General features: G+C 39.6%; 1 protein-coding gene across 1 annotated transcript; it reads right to left on the bottom strand.

The window, feature by feature from the left end:
• Positions 1–3144: 3144 nt before the first annotated feature.
• LOC140925354 (beta-1,3-galactosyltransferase sqv-2-like) lies at positions 3145–16076 on the bottom strand. Its single transcript, XM_073375340.1, has 3 exons — positions 15878–16076; positions 6712–6719; positions 3145–4514 (listed from the first exon to the last, which is right to left on the bottom strand). Exons 1-3 carry the CDS (start codon positions 16074–16076, stop codon positions 3753–3755), a joined length of 969 nt encoding a protein of 322 aa, XP_073231441.1. The 3' UTR covers positions 3145–3752.
• Between the last annotated feature and the right edge of the window lie 1383 nt (positions 16077–17459).

The raw sequence follows: 17459 nt of genomic DNA, 5'->3' as shown, positions 1-17459 counted from the left end.
TTGAAAGCAAAGAGTACTACTCGTGGATGCGAGGCCACCATGCTTACAAGGACATTTTCGAGCCTGTTATTGGTACCACGCTCACTTTACAGCGGGAACCAGAAAATGCAAAAGATCCGCATGTTGTTGCTTTTGTAGAAGATACTGGACCCATTGTTGGCCATATCCCATTAGCTTTATCGAGAATTGTGTCGTCTTTTTTAAAAAGGGCTATCCACAAGGAAACAGCAGAAATCTGTGGAAAACGGATCAATCGAGGATCTGGCTTGGGACTGGAACTTCCAGTTATTTATAAGATTTACGGCGGAAGGAAATATTTGGACAGACTGGACGAAGTTATTCATGGCAGCGAGACTGCAAAGAGGGACTTAAGAGAAAAAGACAAAGACAGTCTCAAAGCAGAAAAAATAGACTTTCTATGTGTGCAAATATTCCAAGATGCTGCTCGGTGTCCGCTATAACGAGAGAGAAAACAATAAAATTGTGACGTTGGGACCGAACAAAGTGTCCGTAAGTCCGAAGTAGCGAGAGTCCGTAATAGCGGGAGTTTATTTCAGTCAAACGTTTGTAACTTTCGCCGGGGATTTTGCTGCTGTCCGTAATAGCGGGGTGTCCGTAATAGCGAGGTGTCCGCAAGGCGGGAGTTGACTGTACTGCCATAGAATCCTAAAATACAGTTTTGAGCGAGCGACGGTTAAATTTCCATAAAATCGTAATTTTTACCGAAACGAAGGTTACGAACAACAAGGTGTTACGTAATAAAAAAATTAAAAAATTGACTCGTTCGCTGCCTTTTTCTGCTAACATAACAAAGTTAACTTGAACAAGCATGTTGTTTTATATACTGTCTTCATTCTAGGCTAAAACGTCTTGAAATAAAGTTGTAATAAAAATGATCGACCCGTGTGCGTCACGCTTGCTATATTCACGCACGTACGGACAAGACATAGTATTTGGATATAAAGAGCGTAGTCTCACAGCTATAGCTTCAAATATGACATTAGAATTAATTCAAATACCAGCATTAGAGTTTCTGTACTGCTGGTATTGTAAATACGACTACGTGCAATTTGTATTTGTATCACACTGTCTCGTTCATTTTGTTAATATAACCAACTACGCTTAGCTTCCTTCTGCGCTTTAACTGAACTTAACGTAAACGAAGGAACTAATTGTAAGCGTCCAAATCACAGCTTCTTGTCTATTTTCCTCCCCAAGCTTTATATTAAATGTTAAAAACCCCCAAAAAAGGAAACTGTTGGGCTAACAAGTTTTCAAAAACCACAATTTTAATCCGTGTCAAATTTCTTCAAGTTTGTCCATCCGTGCTTACTTTTGTATTTTACTGCATGTGTAATCAATTCAATAAGATTTCAAATTCAAATTCAATAGCGCGAGCGTTCTTCATATTCCTATTGAGCACGCTGATAACGTCAATAAACTATCCGTAATTCCTCGAGTTGTTAATGTGAGCTTAGCAATCCTGGGTCTCCTGAGTGCATCCATACCATGTGTTTTATAAGGAAATTTAATAGGAAACGTTTGAATTTGCTAACCGATAGTAAGGAAAAGAGGTGAGTGCTGTTGTTGTTGTTGTCATCTCCGCGAACTGTGCGGACTATGGCGTGAGCTCATTCTTTGCAAAGTTGTTTTCTCTCAATAACAATTCTTCGGTGAATTAATAGTTTTCAGGGACCTAAATATGGATTTTACAATCATTCTAGAGTAGACTTTCTCTCAGTTTCAGGATAAAAACATAAGCTTAACTGTGAGGAAAAAAGCATAGTCACGTAAACATTGACGCGTACTGCTTTGAGCGTGCCCTACAATAATAAAATTTTAAATTAACTGCTGCATTGATCGCATTGATAATGTTATAAAACAATTAGTTCATGCGTCAGCGTGCGTATGTCGAGATATTGAGCACTTGAGAAGTTTGGAGAGCACTCAAGAGGCTAGAGTTCCACTCGGCTGCGCCTCGTGCAACTCTTACGCCTCTTTCGTGCTCTCCAAACTTCCGGCGTGCTCAATATCTCGACATACGCACGCTGACGCATGAACTAATTGTTAATTAACACCTTCTTTTAATGTTTTGAGCCGTTATTTTCATGTTTCACTCACTTTGGTGACAGTTTCTACTGTAAGAAGCTTGATAAAATTCGTGACGTGACACAGAGTTAGTTTTGTCTGTGGCGCAGGCTACATCCAACATAGAGCTCCAACATGTTGGAACAAGTTGCCTATAGTGCTGAACGAGGTTGTCAAATGAATGGGCGCAAGACCCCGAACAATTGCTTCACGAAGCGAATAACGCCCCGTCCATACGTATCCGGATATTTTTTAATCTGCAACATTTTCTTTCCAGATTAAAAAAATTTCCACGTCCACACGTATCCGTATTCAATAAAGAAGAAAACGTAACTCCGATAAAAGCACAGCTTACGTTTGGCTCTGTGTTTCCCCTTCCGCTGTTGATTTGCCGGCTCTCAACAGTTTTCTTCAGCGACAGTGAAACAAACGAAACTATTCCTAGGTGAATCCTTTTTCACACCTGTAATGCTTTTTTTTGCCTCATTAACATATGCTTATCGTTATCTTATAAAGCTAATAAAATAAAATTTTCTATTATAGAAAGAGCATACCAGTTTCACTTATCGCTAAAAATGTGAGCCCGATACACCGAATAGTACTAGAGAAAAACCCCAAAATTGACAAAGAATGTATGAGATCATGAACGTTTTGCCAATTTCCTTTGTTGTTGATTACAAAAAGCTAAACTTACACAAACTGCTCAAATTAACCATCTTTTTCAATTTTTGAACTTAATTAGTGAAAAGCTATCCAGCATAGTGTAAACATAGACTTAGTTAATTATCAAGGGTTTTATATTTCCAAGAAACCCTAGCGAAAAAGGACCGCTTTTAATACTTTTTATATTTCTGTAAAAAAGAGAAATTTCATTGTCTATGCACCTATAAACCAACCAACATGTGCAAAAAGGTGAAGTTTTCGCAAAACTAAACTGCAGCTTAAAGGCCTAGTTGAATCTCGTTGGAAATATGCTATTGGTATAGGATTTTCACACGAGAAAAAAATGATACGTCCAACAAGAATTGAGAACGATGTTTATTCAGTTGTGAGAAAAGTGGTACGTCCAATTAGAAGCCACAGAGATTTGTGAGTTTCGCGCCAAAGTTCCCGCCTTTTTATAGGCTCTTGCAGCTTGCAGCGTCGCTTCGCAGACATTCAAAGGGAAAGTTTTTCTCGAATACTTTTTCTCGTAATAAAAGTAAAAAACATCTCGGAAATTGGAGTACAACGGGATTGGGTACCTTATTTTGGCCTTTAAAAACTGATTTACACTGGAAAAATTTGTAATATACAGCGATCTATACAACATGCGAAAAATCATAAACTCGCCAACTTTACGCAAAATAACCACAACTTCCCTCAAACTTTATTAGAAGTACTGGCTGAATACCTGTCGGTAACTCTCTTCTTAAAGTTTAAAAGAACTAGATGGGTCATAAACGGCAAATTTTGTCCTTCTCTTTTAGTTTGATTTCGGCGCGTTGATGTTACTTTTACTGTTTGACGTCACTGTGCTCAAGGTTCTTGCAGCATTTGAATAGCCATAACAGTATCAAATTCACCACCAGTGAATTAAATCGGGATAACGAAATTCCATTCTTTGACATCCTGTAAAACACGGCCCTCTATCGTTTTTAGTTTTTAAAAAAATTAATGTCAGGCTACACTCCTTGACCAGCTTCTTGACCAAACCACATTTCATTTCCCAAGTTCCATGTTGGGTTACCTTTGCAGGGCTTGGGTTCATATCGCCACATAGGATTAAATACACGGTGATCAAACTTTGTGCTGGTACAAAATCTTGAAAAATCATGAATGGTTGAAACGTCTTTAGCGCTGTCATTAGCCCTCAGCCCGAGATAATACATGGTCTTAGGGTATGCTCCATGAGCGCCCAAATGGGTGTCACACACATTCGAGATCTTACTAAATCGAGCAACAAATGACGCTGGAGGCTTGTGATGTAACCTAGTATCGTGGAAGTATGTTTTGTGTAGAATATTGCTCAGCCACAACATGACTTGTTGGTCCGCATGTGGATGACACAACATCGAGCTTTCGTTCTGCGCCAAGAACTTTTGAATGATATCTTCAGAGAATATCATAAATGCCTCATCCATCCATGTGATTCCTATTTCACAGTGGAAAAATCCCCAGACTAGATTTTGTTTTGGCCTCAGTGGAAGCTCAGAAAGAAGCCTTTTTAAACACAGGAAGTAGTCATCATCGATTCTAAGTAGGTACTGAAAGTTAAATTTCGCCGCTGCCCATTTGATCTGGTTAAGGAAACGGAATCCAAACTGCCCACGGCCTCCTTTGAGATGCTGAAGCTTAATATCCTTGTATTTATCCTTTTCGTTTAAAATAAGGTTACGTTGAATTCGGTCTGTTATGAGTCCATCAGTCATGAAGACACATTCAACCTGAAGAAAGAGAAATTCCAGTTATACCCACTAGGTTAGAACTGCCCTTATGTCCCGGCTGTCGTGTGAGCCATCTTCAAGGCCTTTCTCATGTAAATCTTGGATGGAACCCTCCCAGAGTCCAAGAGAAAAAAAGCCCTGGGACTCCAGCCTAATCCCTAGGCGTTCTATGTTGCCCGTTGTCCGCGCGAAGTCTGGGAAACAACGGGAGACTCTCCCTCGATGACGTCACAGTTCACGGTAGAGTCCAAGACCCAGTTGGTCAAAAGCCTATTAGCGCTAACTCAGGATTAAAGTTTAATCTTGGTTTCTTATTCGTTTGCTCAAAAGCATTTTCCCGGACTATTTTCACTATTCTTGATAGAGTATCAATTCATTACATTGCAGGCAAAAAGAAATAAACTGAATTTGCTTTTTAAGTTTTCATATCTGAATTTATACTTCGCACTAACCCTGAGTTCTTTTAACCCATTGAACAACCTCAACCTCGTCCTTATGGCGCTTTTTCCCTGGCTTTGGGGGTGGGGCAGGAAAAGGCCCTGGCATCGACTGGTCACATGGCCACCAAACACCCAGAATTTGTGGGTGTACTAAATTAGCATTCGATCGTATACGATAAACAAAACATCGAAGATGGCGTTAGACCAGAGTTTTTATCAGTGCTTCGCCGGGTCGGATTTTTCCTGAAACGGTAACTTTCCATCACTTAATTTTAAACCTCTTCAAGTAAAGTGTTTCGAATCGGTCCTGAAAGGCTAGGATGTTATTGGAGTCTTCCCAACTGGATCTGGCGAGTCGATGCTATTTCACGGCTGTACCGTTCTTGCCACGATAAAGAACAACTAAAGTTACTCTTGTACAAGCAACTAAGCACAAAAGCCAACCCGGCAACTAATGAGGTTCGCGTGGCGAACGGAAACCATGGTCTTGCTTGATCACAAAGTGGTAATAACAAAACAATCCAAACAATGTTAAGCTTATTCAAAAGCGATTACCAAGGAAGAAAATACGCGCTCCAGTCAAAGACTCATATTATATTTAGAAAAACACTAAGCTGGAGTCTACTAGTCACAAAGCAATTCTCCATAGTTGATGCAGCTTCAGTTTAAGCTGCACTTCATTCTTATAATTTTGGACCTGTAAATCACTATCCGTAATAATTGAACATCCTGGAAAACTTATAAGAAAACTAACAAACTGGGACAAGCGGGATACAACATTGCAGAAAAACATTACATTCACGGACTAAAGAAAATGGCTTAGTTATTCAGCTCCAAAAGGCACTTTGGAGTAAATTAGAACCCTTATTCAACCGTAATAAAAAGCTTTACGCTTGAAAAGAGGTCAAAGAAACTGCTCTTGCATCAGAGGGCAAATCCTGCCGACCAGAAACAAAAACCACGGTAAGTCCAAGTGTGTGCCATGACCCCTCAGTGTGAAACAAGCGGCTAAAATCACATTTTCTCAGTGAAAATGTAGAACCTTGCAGAGGATAATCTATCCAGCAGAGAGAATAACTTATTATAACAAGCATCATTTTGGCATGAAGTAAAAGTCGCGTTGGCCTATCACCCACTTTTATTGCGGCTCATCCACATCGAAGCTTTCGAGTGGCATATCCTTTGATAGACGCTTCGACGGCTGATGCGAAGACGGTGAAAGTTCAAAGCATCGCTTTACAGAATATTCTGAGCTTAGATCAGACGTTATTTCTACAGATTGAGCTCTCCGAAAAAACTGGTCCATCTTGTCTACGAATGTAGCCCCACTCCTACATAACACTGCTGACCTCGTATTGCCCTCAGCAATTCTTAAACGACAGGTTTTATAAACTTTTGAATACAGATCTTTAAATAAGCCGGCCTTGCTGAATATTCGAAGTATGTAGCGACTCTCATGAGAACCACCACTGGATTTGCAAAAATCTTCGTTGTAGTGAACATACTTTCTGCCATTTCGATCTCGGTGTAATGCATAAATTATTTTCATTTTGCCATTTTCTTACGTGAATGACCTAAATCAATCAACCAATCAAAATGACGGACTGGCCGGCCGATGCCAGGGCCTTTTCCCGCCCCACCTCCAAACCCAGGGAAAAGCGCCCTGGGGACGAGGTTGGAACAACCCAGCCCAGGATTAACCGAGCCGAGAACACCGAGGGGCTATGCCGGGGCCGTTTCTCGAAAGTCCCGGTAACTTTGCGGGCTCGAAATCAAATATTCAAATTATAAACTGACAGTTTTGTCATATTATCTGTAAACCTACTGAAACTTCGAGCTTTAATGTAAACGACAACAGCTTTTCGGACCCGTTTATAGACCTCTTTAGCTTGTGTGTTTTGTTTTGCTAATAGAACTCACCGGTAAACTTTTCATAAGTAAAATTTTATTAAGTTTAAACTTATGCGTACATAAGGACGAGAATAAGACGAAATTTAAAAGAAACAGTTTTCTAGAGTATTACTAGTAATAGTTGACACTGCGGCTGCCCCTGCTCTGTATGTTGTCAGTCAATAGTTATCTTGCTCGTTGAGTAGCTCTTTGAAATATACTATACCGAATCATAAAGAAGATTTTCACACATATACCATTAGCCTGTTCCAGGGTCTCAGATAGTGGGGAAGACAAGAGACTGAAAGGCACGCGAAAAGTTGGCGGAGCGGGAAAAAGGAAAAAGGAAGGGATAGCACCTCCTCTCCCAGTTTCCTCCCGTTTTATTTTCATGTTCGCGCTTTCTCAGTTCAGTGGACCCGACTATCTCGGAGCCTGAAACAGGCTAATGTTCCATAAAATACGTGAGATAAAAACAGGAAACGAAAATGATGAAATGATGGAACAAAACGTTTTCAGGCGAAGCAGAACCACGACAATAAGAGTGAATGTCAGTAAAAATCAAACAAAAATCGAAAATTCGTGGCCACAGTCAAAAAATCGATTCGGCTCATTTTTCGTCCAGGAAAAGGTAATGTACTACCTTCAGTAAAATAGAACTAGTTTTTTGAAATGCGCTTTTCTTTTGAAATAAACCGTTAAAAATAGTTTGCCGTATTTGGCTACGCGCCAGCTCAAAATTTCACTATGTTCAAAATAATCGTGTTCGATCTAAACCAAAGCAGCCAGTCCTCTTTTACTATGACTATTCAGTAGAGGCCTTGTTTTATTAAGACATATGGATAGCTTTCGTCTCGGGTTATTTCTGTAAGAAATAAACTCGAAATTTGAAGAAAACATTTAGAACCCTTCAAGGACATGCAAAAATAGGGTTAAATCATCGCGATGAAAAGGCATGTGGTAGTGCCTGAAAATCGTTGAGATTGCTACCATAAATTCCTAAAATACAGTCCTTAAAAGTTACATTTTTTTTTCTGGGATCTTGTAAAGGTTTCGAGCGAGCGCCGTCTGAATTTCCATAAAATCGCAATCTGACCTAAAATTTACGTCACAAACAACAAGGCATCAAGCGATTGATTCGAGATAGATAAATGACAATTAGTCATTGTGTTGCTTAAATTATACAGGTAAGATAAAATAGAAAGTTCGTTTTTCAAAGCGTTGCTTTCACTCTGGACTATAACTGTAAAATAAGGAATCGACTGCGTGAGTCACACTCGCTTCGTCTAATTAGTCTCAGTATTTATTCATATCCACGCAGGCACTTACGTCAACTCGACTTCAAAACTCAGTAATATGGCCATATAAAAGTTCTTGCGTTCTGTGCAGAGTGAAAGAAATTGGTGGCAATTTGATAATAACATAAAAATGTACTCTTTCTATTTCGAATGAGGTTCTCGATACTTCAACATACCCTGGGCAACCCCTCGAAACCCCGGCGCATTTAAACTTTTTAAATTGTCTCGATCAACGTCAGTTTCCATCGGCAGATAAGCAACTCTTCCTAATTTCCAAAATTTCCGGTCCAGATTTTTTTTCTGGACGGCTGTTCAGGGAAAGTATGATTATGCAAATCACAGGTATCATGTGTAGCCTTGTTCAGAAGGCTATTTAGTCATGCAGTTGAAACAAAAAGTGAAAAATTGGGTATTCACGCAAACACTGAATACCAGCCTTTCCACTACACTGACTGGCACTCATTTCTGGTGAATGGTAGCCTGCGATCAGGTGTCCTTCTTCCTTTTTAGTTTGGGGATGGGCGATTGTTTCGATAGCTAGTATTTTGCGGGAATATTGTTTTTTGCGATTCGCCATTTTGCTTACTGGGAATTAATGTTCGCGTTTTTAGAAAGTTCAATAACTTGTAAATGTAATTTAGTAATCAAAATACATGTACTGTGCCGCAATCATTGCAATCAATTGAAAGTTTATTAATATTATCAACATTAAAATTTAGCCCTTTTTTTAAGCTGGAGCGCTTTTGTAGGTTGTGAAATAAAACAACAATGATGACCCACCGAATCTGGCATATACTCCACCTCTTTTTGAGCATGGTTTTGTTCCAAACGGTTGTAATAACGATGACGACGACGACGACGACGACGATGATGATGATAATGATGATGATGATGATGATGATAATAATGATGATGATGATGATGATGATAATGATGATGATGATGATAATGATAATGATAATGATGATGATAAGGATGATGATAATGATGATGATGATGATGATAATGATGATGATAATGATGATGATGATGATGATGATGATGATCATGATAATGATGATGATGATGAAAATGGTTTTGTAATGATTATGATGAAGATGATAGTGATAATGGTGAAGATGTTGATGTGCTGATAATAAAGATGGTACTGATGATGATGATGCTTCTTCTACTGATTAGGATCAGATGATGATAATGATCGTTTCCCAAAAATTCAGTTCCCTTTTTTTGAAGCCTTAAAATAATACTAAGTACTGCGAAAATCTTTCTAAAACTATATCTCTTAGTAGTTTTATGCAGGAAAAAGCTAAAAAGCACATTGTCAGACCTTTTGCTAAAAACTGCAAATAAATCTTTACGTTTTTCCACGAAAGCGTTCCTCGTGAGAGGAACGGCCATTGAAAGGAACGCTTGTTCCTATACTGCATGAAGAGATGGTAGCCTTAAATTTATATCAGCAAACAAGGGTTTACCCAGGGCGATTTTACTTCATGACACTGCCTGTATCGTTCATTGAGAATTTTCAGGGTTAAATCAAAACAAACACATTCATCACTCTCCTGTTTCTAAAACACATTGAGTAAAATAGAGAGAAAAATCGACTAAATCCGCCCAATCCGGAAAATCATTCCACCGGAATAAAGTTATAATTGACATTGACGGACACCAGAGTTGTATTCCATAAGAGTGGACAATACGGATTTCTTGGACTTAACGGAAATAACAATTTTAATGAAGGTATCAAAGAAGAAACTCTAGTTTTGGGCTGGATACAACAGATTTCACGCAAAAGGCGGATAAGATATATAATAAGAATCATAATAAAAAATAATTATTATTGTTATTATTTTATTATTTTAATAATAATAATAATTATTATTATTATTAATATCATTGTTTTTATTTCTTTTTGAGGGTAAAACTGGCAGTTCATGTGGATTTCAGTAGCTGGAATTCATCACAAAGAAGGTTTTTCTGTCATAGGATTTTGCAGATTTCACGGATTTCACGGAAAGGGATCAAGTCGCTAGTGTAGGTCAAATAGTCTTCAATAATAGTTGTCAATTATCACATTTTGGATTACGTAATAACTCTGTGTGACTAAGGTTGGGCGATGGATAAGGGTGTCAGAATTTGTCTACTGGGAAAATTTCATTGATATAATTATTCACAGTGAAGTGACATGCTTTCGCTTCACGATGAGCGAGCGAAGAGCAAATGTTCCTTGTCGCCAACTGAACAGTGAGAATATTAAAGGAGCTGCTTTGTGCTATTTAAGTAAAAAAGTTGTGGACAAATGTAGTGCAGTGAGTTGTAAGTGTAGATGCAATATCGATGAAGGCCGACAGAGAGGATGGAACGAGGTGTGCAGGACGCGAGACGTTTGCGACAAGGCGTTGCAAGGTTTGTATTTAAAATGAATTGAAATGTCAATTATTAATCCTTATTACGAATCGATGGGTTGAATAAGCAAACCTGATTTGGATATCATTTTTTGCGGAAGTACAAAGTGTGGCCTTTTTCTTTAGTGCTATCGGCACACAAGGGCCAAAGAAAGCACCGAAGAAAAATCAGAACAATCTAGAGCATAACGGAGAGGAAAGCGATAGCGAGCATTTCACAAGTCAAGTGTCAAGTTCTTCAAGCCAAAGCTGGATTTCTAGCTACCCAGCTTTGGTGAACAAAAAGCTTCTTCCCGCCATAAATTATTGGATTGCGCTGATTACACCTAATGGAGCCCCAACAAATCCCATCACCATTCACCTCGCCTTACTCGAATGTGGCGTTCATGCAGTCGCAAACAAGGTACATTTTCCCTCTGTGCATCATAAATTAATCGTTTTTACAAACGTGCGGGTCTTTCAAAAACGGGAACAACAACTTTATTTTATTTCCAAAGCGTAAAGGTAACTCTATTAATCGCGCTGCAAATTTGGTGCCTGTCAAAAGTGAGAACCCGTACGGCTGGCCGAAAAGGTGATTTTGGGATTTTTTTTATCGTTTTAACTAAAAGCCCATAATTATTACCCTGCATATCACATAGGATCAGATTTTTCTAACTGAACAGTCCCGGCATTATGGAATTATCTTCATGAAAACGTGTTATAATGTGGTCAGTGGTATAATTTGTTGTGCAAAGGAAGCGCGTGCTTTGATCGTCCTGAATATTGAATGGGTGCAATTTGTCTTGCAAAATTGTGAAAAACTGCATAATTATAGGTTTAAATAGGGCAAAAAAGAACAAATTCTGTCCGAGGTCTGTATGATAAAAAAAGAGACTAGTAGTACTGTTTACGTGATGAGAAAAAGTATGTTTAAAAGGCTGGTTTACACGCCACCAGATTCGTCGCCAAGATTTACTTGTAAAGTAAACTTGTCGAACACAAAAAATCCGGCCTGATCTTTTATTTTGGCCTGCCTTCTAGACAGAGGAACGCAACGTGTAAAGTGGCTGCTACCAAGGACTATCGTGGCGCGTGTGTTTCTTAAAATTATATTTCGGGGTTGTCCAATTATCCATAGTCTCTATAACGGAGCAATGTTGGAGAGACTGGTGAATGGCACATTATGATGCAACAGCTAATGCAAATACAATACACGAAGAGGTCTATTTGTTTTCCAGGCCTACTGTACTGTTTCGAACATGATTGCTATTTTTGGGTGTCCAAATTTATAGCATTTGTCCTAGAGTTTTTTTGTACAAACATTTAAGGTAAAACAACATTTGATAAGCGTTTTTAAGGGTTTCTGTTTTCCTCACAAGTTGTTGATTATAAGAGTTTTACAGGGAATACTTCTAGGATTGTTTATTTGTAGGATTTTATTTAAGTATAATTGTATCCCTGCTGGATGCAAAATATGTCTAGCCCCGCCCTAATCTAAACTATTACTAACAGTCTGCATATTAGTTAACATACTGTCTTTTCACGGTTAGTCTTTGCAGTGTATATCAAGGTAAATTTTTCACAAGATTCTGAATGAAATTATTTTCTCATACTTGGCTCCTCATCAAGTCAAAGTATTTTCTTATAGCAAAATAAAGCGTTGTATAGCCTTAACTTGGTTTTTTTTAAATTTTATTTCAGTCAAGCAAAAGTGTGAAGGTGCCACTTACACCTACCCCTACAAGTGTGATGTGAAGGCGTTTGTGAACAGTTTAGCTGCAAATGAGTCATTTAAGGCAAGAATGCTGAGGGACATGAAAAAAAGTTATCGATATCCTGGCTGACCCTGATTGTGAAGTAATTCGTCCCATTGTTGTCGACTTCAACCTCATAGAGGTGAACGAAGGGAAACGTTGGTCTGTCTCAAAAAGACGGTTCTTGAACAACGCATCTTCCAGCAGAGAAAATGGGCCTGGTGACTCCCAGGGCTTTCTCGCGTTATGGTCCCTCCAAAGTCCCGCGGCCTAAGTACTTTCAAGACGTTTTGAAAAAGAGCCTGAAAGAAAACGAGATTGGTTTGTTTTGCGAAGATTTTTTGAGGCTGCTGAATTTCAACCAAAAGAAGCACAAAGAGAGAGTGCCATGCCTTGTCGGTGAGCTCGACAGCGGAAAGACAAGCCTGCTTTACCCAATACTGGGGCTGATTCACCACAACAACGTAGCAACTGTAAACAAGCAAAAAGTGTTCAAGAAGGCAATGATTGGCAAGAACACCGAGGTGATATTCATTGACGAGGCCACTCCGTCGACCCTCGATGTGGACGACTGGAAGATACTCACTCAAGCGGGGTACACAGCCTGCGATGTCAAGTACAAATTAGCCAAGTCATTTTCCAATCGATGTCCCATGTTCATGACTGCACAGCAAAAACTTCAATTCAAGGAGGAAGATCAGAAAGCTATGGACCGAAGGCTAAGGTACTACTTCTTCAAAAGCCTGTCAAGTCCAAAAAAGAAGGCCACCCAGTGGCTGCGCAAGTACCCTATAGAATGTGTTGTGTGGGCTGCATGGAAAACGAGGGTAGATACAGATGAAGAAGAAAGTTCTGATGACGCCGATGAAGACGCGGAGAGAAACACACCAAACGACGAAGGCGCACTGCTGGAGACGGAGAAAGAGGTTTTAAGAAATGTGCAGTTGACCGACCTCTTAGCTGATTTACGCGCAAATCCCCGAGACGAAGACGATACTGCAGAAGACTATAACGGGGACCAAATCGTGGATGCCGATGATGACGATGAAACCACACACGCGTTAAAGAACTCGCTCGCACAAACTTTACCGGGATAACCGTCACCTCAGCATCTTACTGGAAAAGCGTTTACAGCAAAACGAAGAGAGGATGCGGCGGGAGATACAACGGCAAGAGAGATTTCAACAGCGTCTCAGATCGAAGGGCGTCTCCGAAGAAAATGTACGTTTACTACCCCACGATCCAAACGAGCTCCTTCCCACACCGATACGAAATGATCTGGTCACTCACGAACAGATGAAAGCCAGGGAGGATGGAAAAGAGAAGAAGAAGAGGGCAAGGGAAGCATTCCAGTCACCATGGTTAAAGAATACAGAGAGGGAGTTAAACGAATGCATGGTCACCCTGGAATCAAGTATTACGCCTGACACAAGAGACTGAATCGATGCCCTGCGTGAAATCCTAGAGGAAAAGCCCAAGGACCACCACAACAACTTAGGAACTCTTGGATTCCAGGAAGCCCTTGCGGAGAGGAAAAAGGTCTACGTGGAGCTCGGACTGTTGAGAAAGGAAGACCAACACTTCGTGAAAACCCTCTCCGAAGCCCTGCCAGTCCCGAGTTCGAGCCAGAGAGAAGAAATGGAAGAAGTATTAGAGCAAGAAAAACCCAGAACGCCGAATTACTTACCCCCCGACAATCTGGAACAATATGGCACGCAGGAACAATTTGTTCCTTACTGTGTCAAGCGGGAAATTAGATTGGAAACATTTGTTCCCCAATCACTTCAAAAGGAACAAGAAGGGAAATCGGCACTGTTGAAAGAGGACCTTTTGTTCCTGAAAGGATGAAAGAAAAACCAGTTGACTAGAATGAAAAGGAACTTTCCAATTTGCTGCTAACGGACTAAATTGTTTCGAAATTTGCCGACCTTTGTTCCTATTGTGCAAAGAAAGTTCCTTTATTGTGCGTTCCTAGGTTGTTCCTAAAGCAATTAAAGGAACAAAAAGCAAAAACAGTCGGAACACTACAGTTTTGAAAAGAGACGTTTCCTCGTGTCGCGTCACTTAAAATCAAACTTTGAAAGTTTCCTTATGCAAAAAACGGCCTAACAATACTAAGGACAAAAATGCAATTGAAAATTACGGTGTTTTAACCTGGGATGTTGCTATCATTACTTTTGGGGAATGTATATGATGAGGGTGTTGATGGTGATAAAAAATGACGATGATGAGTAGGATAGTAATAATGGTGATGGATCATAATGTCGGCGTGCGAAGCCTTCGCTGCGGACCATTCTGTTGATAAATCTGCTCGGGATAGTGTTGACTCCAAGGGTTTGTATGGGAGATTGATGGGCTTCTGATGACCTTTTCTTCGCAAGGTTGACTACTATTTATCATTAAGGTGGACTTAGCTGACGGTGTACTCGCCCTTGCCTCAAAACGTTGCTTTCTGTGTTCGGCCATGTATAGTCATGGGGTAGTGGAGACAAAACGGCCATTTTTAGTTTCATTCAGATTAGAGGCAAACATAAATCTTACGTCGATTTCTTAATCCAAAATAATGGTGTTGAAATGATCACAGTTCTTTAAAGCATCTGATAATTAGCAAGTGGATGCTGGTAGGTAAACTTGCTACCAGGCTTCAAGTCTCCCGGGGGGTACTCCTGAAAATTCTTGGTGGGGGTGTACTGTCCGATTCTCAAAATCCTGGCCCTATTTTGGACCAAAAAATGTGAGACAGCAGTGACTATCGCTTATGTCCATCTCCGTTTATCCAAAAGCCAGGGAAAGGCACAGTGTGGACGAGGTTGAGAATATCTCGAGACACCATAGAATCTACGAGTCCCATGTTCCTCAGTTAGCCTCATTGATTAAAAAAAATTGAAATTTTGATATTTTGATATTTTTGGTCGAGACGGTTTTTTGTTTGTGGCCGTTAAAAAGAATATTTTCAAAAACTAACCTCATTTCATTTCATTACACACCTCAGGCTTACTGCACACAAAAAAGGAGCGAAATCGATTTGTGACCGTTGGGAAGATTTTTCCGATTTTGTTAGATTTTTACAAACATTCACTCTTAAATTCTCTTTTCTCTACTTGTAACCTCGACACCTTCGCCAATGATTCATTGAGGAGCTATTTGTACCTACAAGAGCGACCGAACGAAAAGGTCACTTTGATAGAATTCGCGCTGTTTTCAACATAATTGCTTCTAACTACCATTCGACCTCGTTTAATTGTCAAATTGGCGAATTTTCTGAGGGTTTATTCCAAAAGGACTGTCTCCAAGTTCAGAATCGGTGTCTTTTGTTCACGTCCTCGGTGTAAAACGTGAAATTAGGAATTTGACGTCGAGGTCATTGAACAACAATAACGAAAGTACAAAAAACAAAGCGTGATGCACGTGCAAAGTTGATGTTTTGCTAATCTAAACCTGTTGATATTTGCTTGTTACCGTCGTCGTGGCATCGTCGTCATCGTCTTCTTTGCTAGAAAATTTCCCTATGAATAGCTAAAAACAGCGTCATCGTGAGATAACTGGTGATAATTATAAACAACCTATCTTGCCTGCTTACCTGAGCCTGATTGCCACCAGAACAATATTTCCACCATGTTTCTCTTATTGCCTGTCTTCGTTCAAATCTTGTTGGTGCAGTGGAAACGATGACCAATAGCAATACTGCTCTCTTATTCCTCCCCAAGTCTTTGAAATCAATCAGTTGATGGACAGTTTCGTTTATATCTGAATCGTCTGTTTCATTGTTATCTGTTTGATGTTTTACTGCGACCATAATGACTGTAGGGGTTGTATTTGCCCTGGTAGGCGTATTTTGTACCTCTGATGGGCGTGGCTGATTATAGAAAGTGGTTGTGAAGTAGACAAAAGTTATGCATATCCAAACTGAAGCGAAGGTAAGGGCAGCAATTATGACTCGTTTCTTGTTACAAACCATTGGTAGTCATTGGGTTGTTGAGACCAGAAAGACGGGCGATCTTGTAGAGCTTAGCCGCATTAAACCTGGATGGACCAAGAGACCCCTGAAAAACAAACCAGTATCGTGCCACATATTTACTTATCCAGCTAGTGTAACGAAGCTAAAAGCGTCCAGGCCGTTAGTCAAATGTCCTGGGTTATTATTATAATTGTTGATGAATGTAAACCCTAGCAATAAAAAAAGAACCAGCTTTCTTTTCGTTCAATATTTAATTCTGGTTCTTGCCTTTTACAATATATTTTTTTTCTAGCACTGGGTGTACAAACACACCTCTCACCCCCCACATTTGCTGGTGAGCTAGTGCTAACACAGGCAGCCCAGACGTAGCCTACAGTGTCAAAGTGGAGAAAATCTGGTCCATCAGAGCTACAATATTCTACTGAAGAATAATTTTAAAATATGTAATATTTCAAAAAATATATCTTTTCCGTTAGTTCTTTGTGTATTAATTCAAACTACTTTGTATTTAGCGGATAGTACCTAAGCTTACCTACGAGTTCAAAATTCGACAAAATGCCACTAAACCTGCGAGGATCGACAAGGAGATGTCCAGTTAAAGGTATATTAGCTATGTTTTGTTATATTTGAACTGTTAGGCTATTTTAGTTCGGTAGTAGGGTTTTTAAATGTGGCGGCTCGTAACAGTGTCCGATTCGATAAGAAACAAAGAAATTTCTAAGGGAAAATAAGCCAGGACAATTCAATACACAAAGAGATAATGGTACAGATATATTTTCACTACTTTTTTTTATACTAGAGACGTTAAAATCATCTCGACCTATTTCACGTCTGAGTCGTTAAAGTCGACTGGTGTAAAAACGGGACGCATTAAAGTAGAGGATAACATTGAAAAAAAGCGTTTTCTGAAAAAAAAAGTTCTGAAAATAAAATAAACAACACTGACTCCCGTCTGTCTTCTTTGGAAGATTTGGGCATAAATGTGCCCTAGATTGCAGCGTCCCGTTTTTATACTTGACGCAATTTACGTCTAACGACGTACTCAACAAAAGACGTTAATGTAGGTCATCCTGAGGGCGTTATTACCAAAGTAACTTAATCGTAAAAATAAACGAAAAAGGTTTAACACAACATTTCGATGTCGCCATGACATCATTATCAATGCGTTGATGTAAATGCCGGCTCTTGTAGCCGACATACTTTGCATCGCACAGATCACAT

The sequence above is a fragment of the Porites lutea genome (assembly GCF_958299795.1).
Source record: "Porites lutea chromosome 5 unlocalized genomic scaffold, jaPorLute2.1 SUPER_5_unloc_1, whole genome shotgun sequence".
Classification (NCBI taxonomy): Eukaryota; Metazoa; Cnidaria; class Anthozoa; order Scleractinia; family Poritidae; genus Porites; species Porites lutea.
This window is presented reverse-complemented; position numbering and strand designations above follow the sequence as displayed.

What these genes read in the sequence shown, in the direction of transcription:
- LOC140925354 (XM_073375340.1), bottom strand. Translation starts at nt 16,076, where the DNA reads ATGGTCGCAGTAAAACATCAAACAGATAACAATGAAACAGACGATTCA.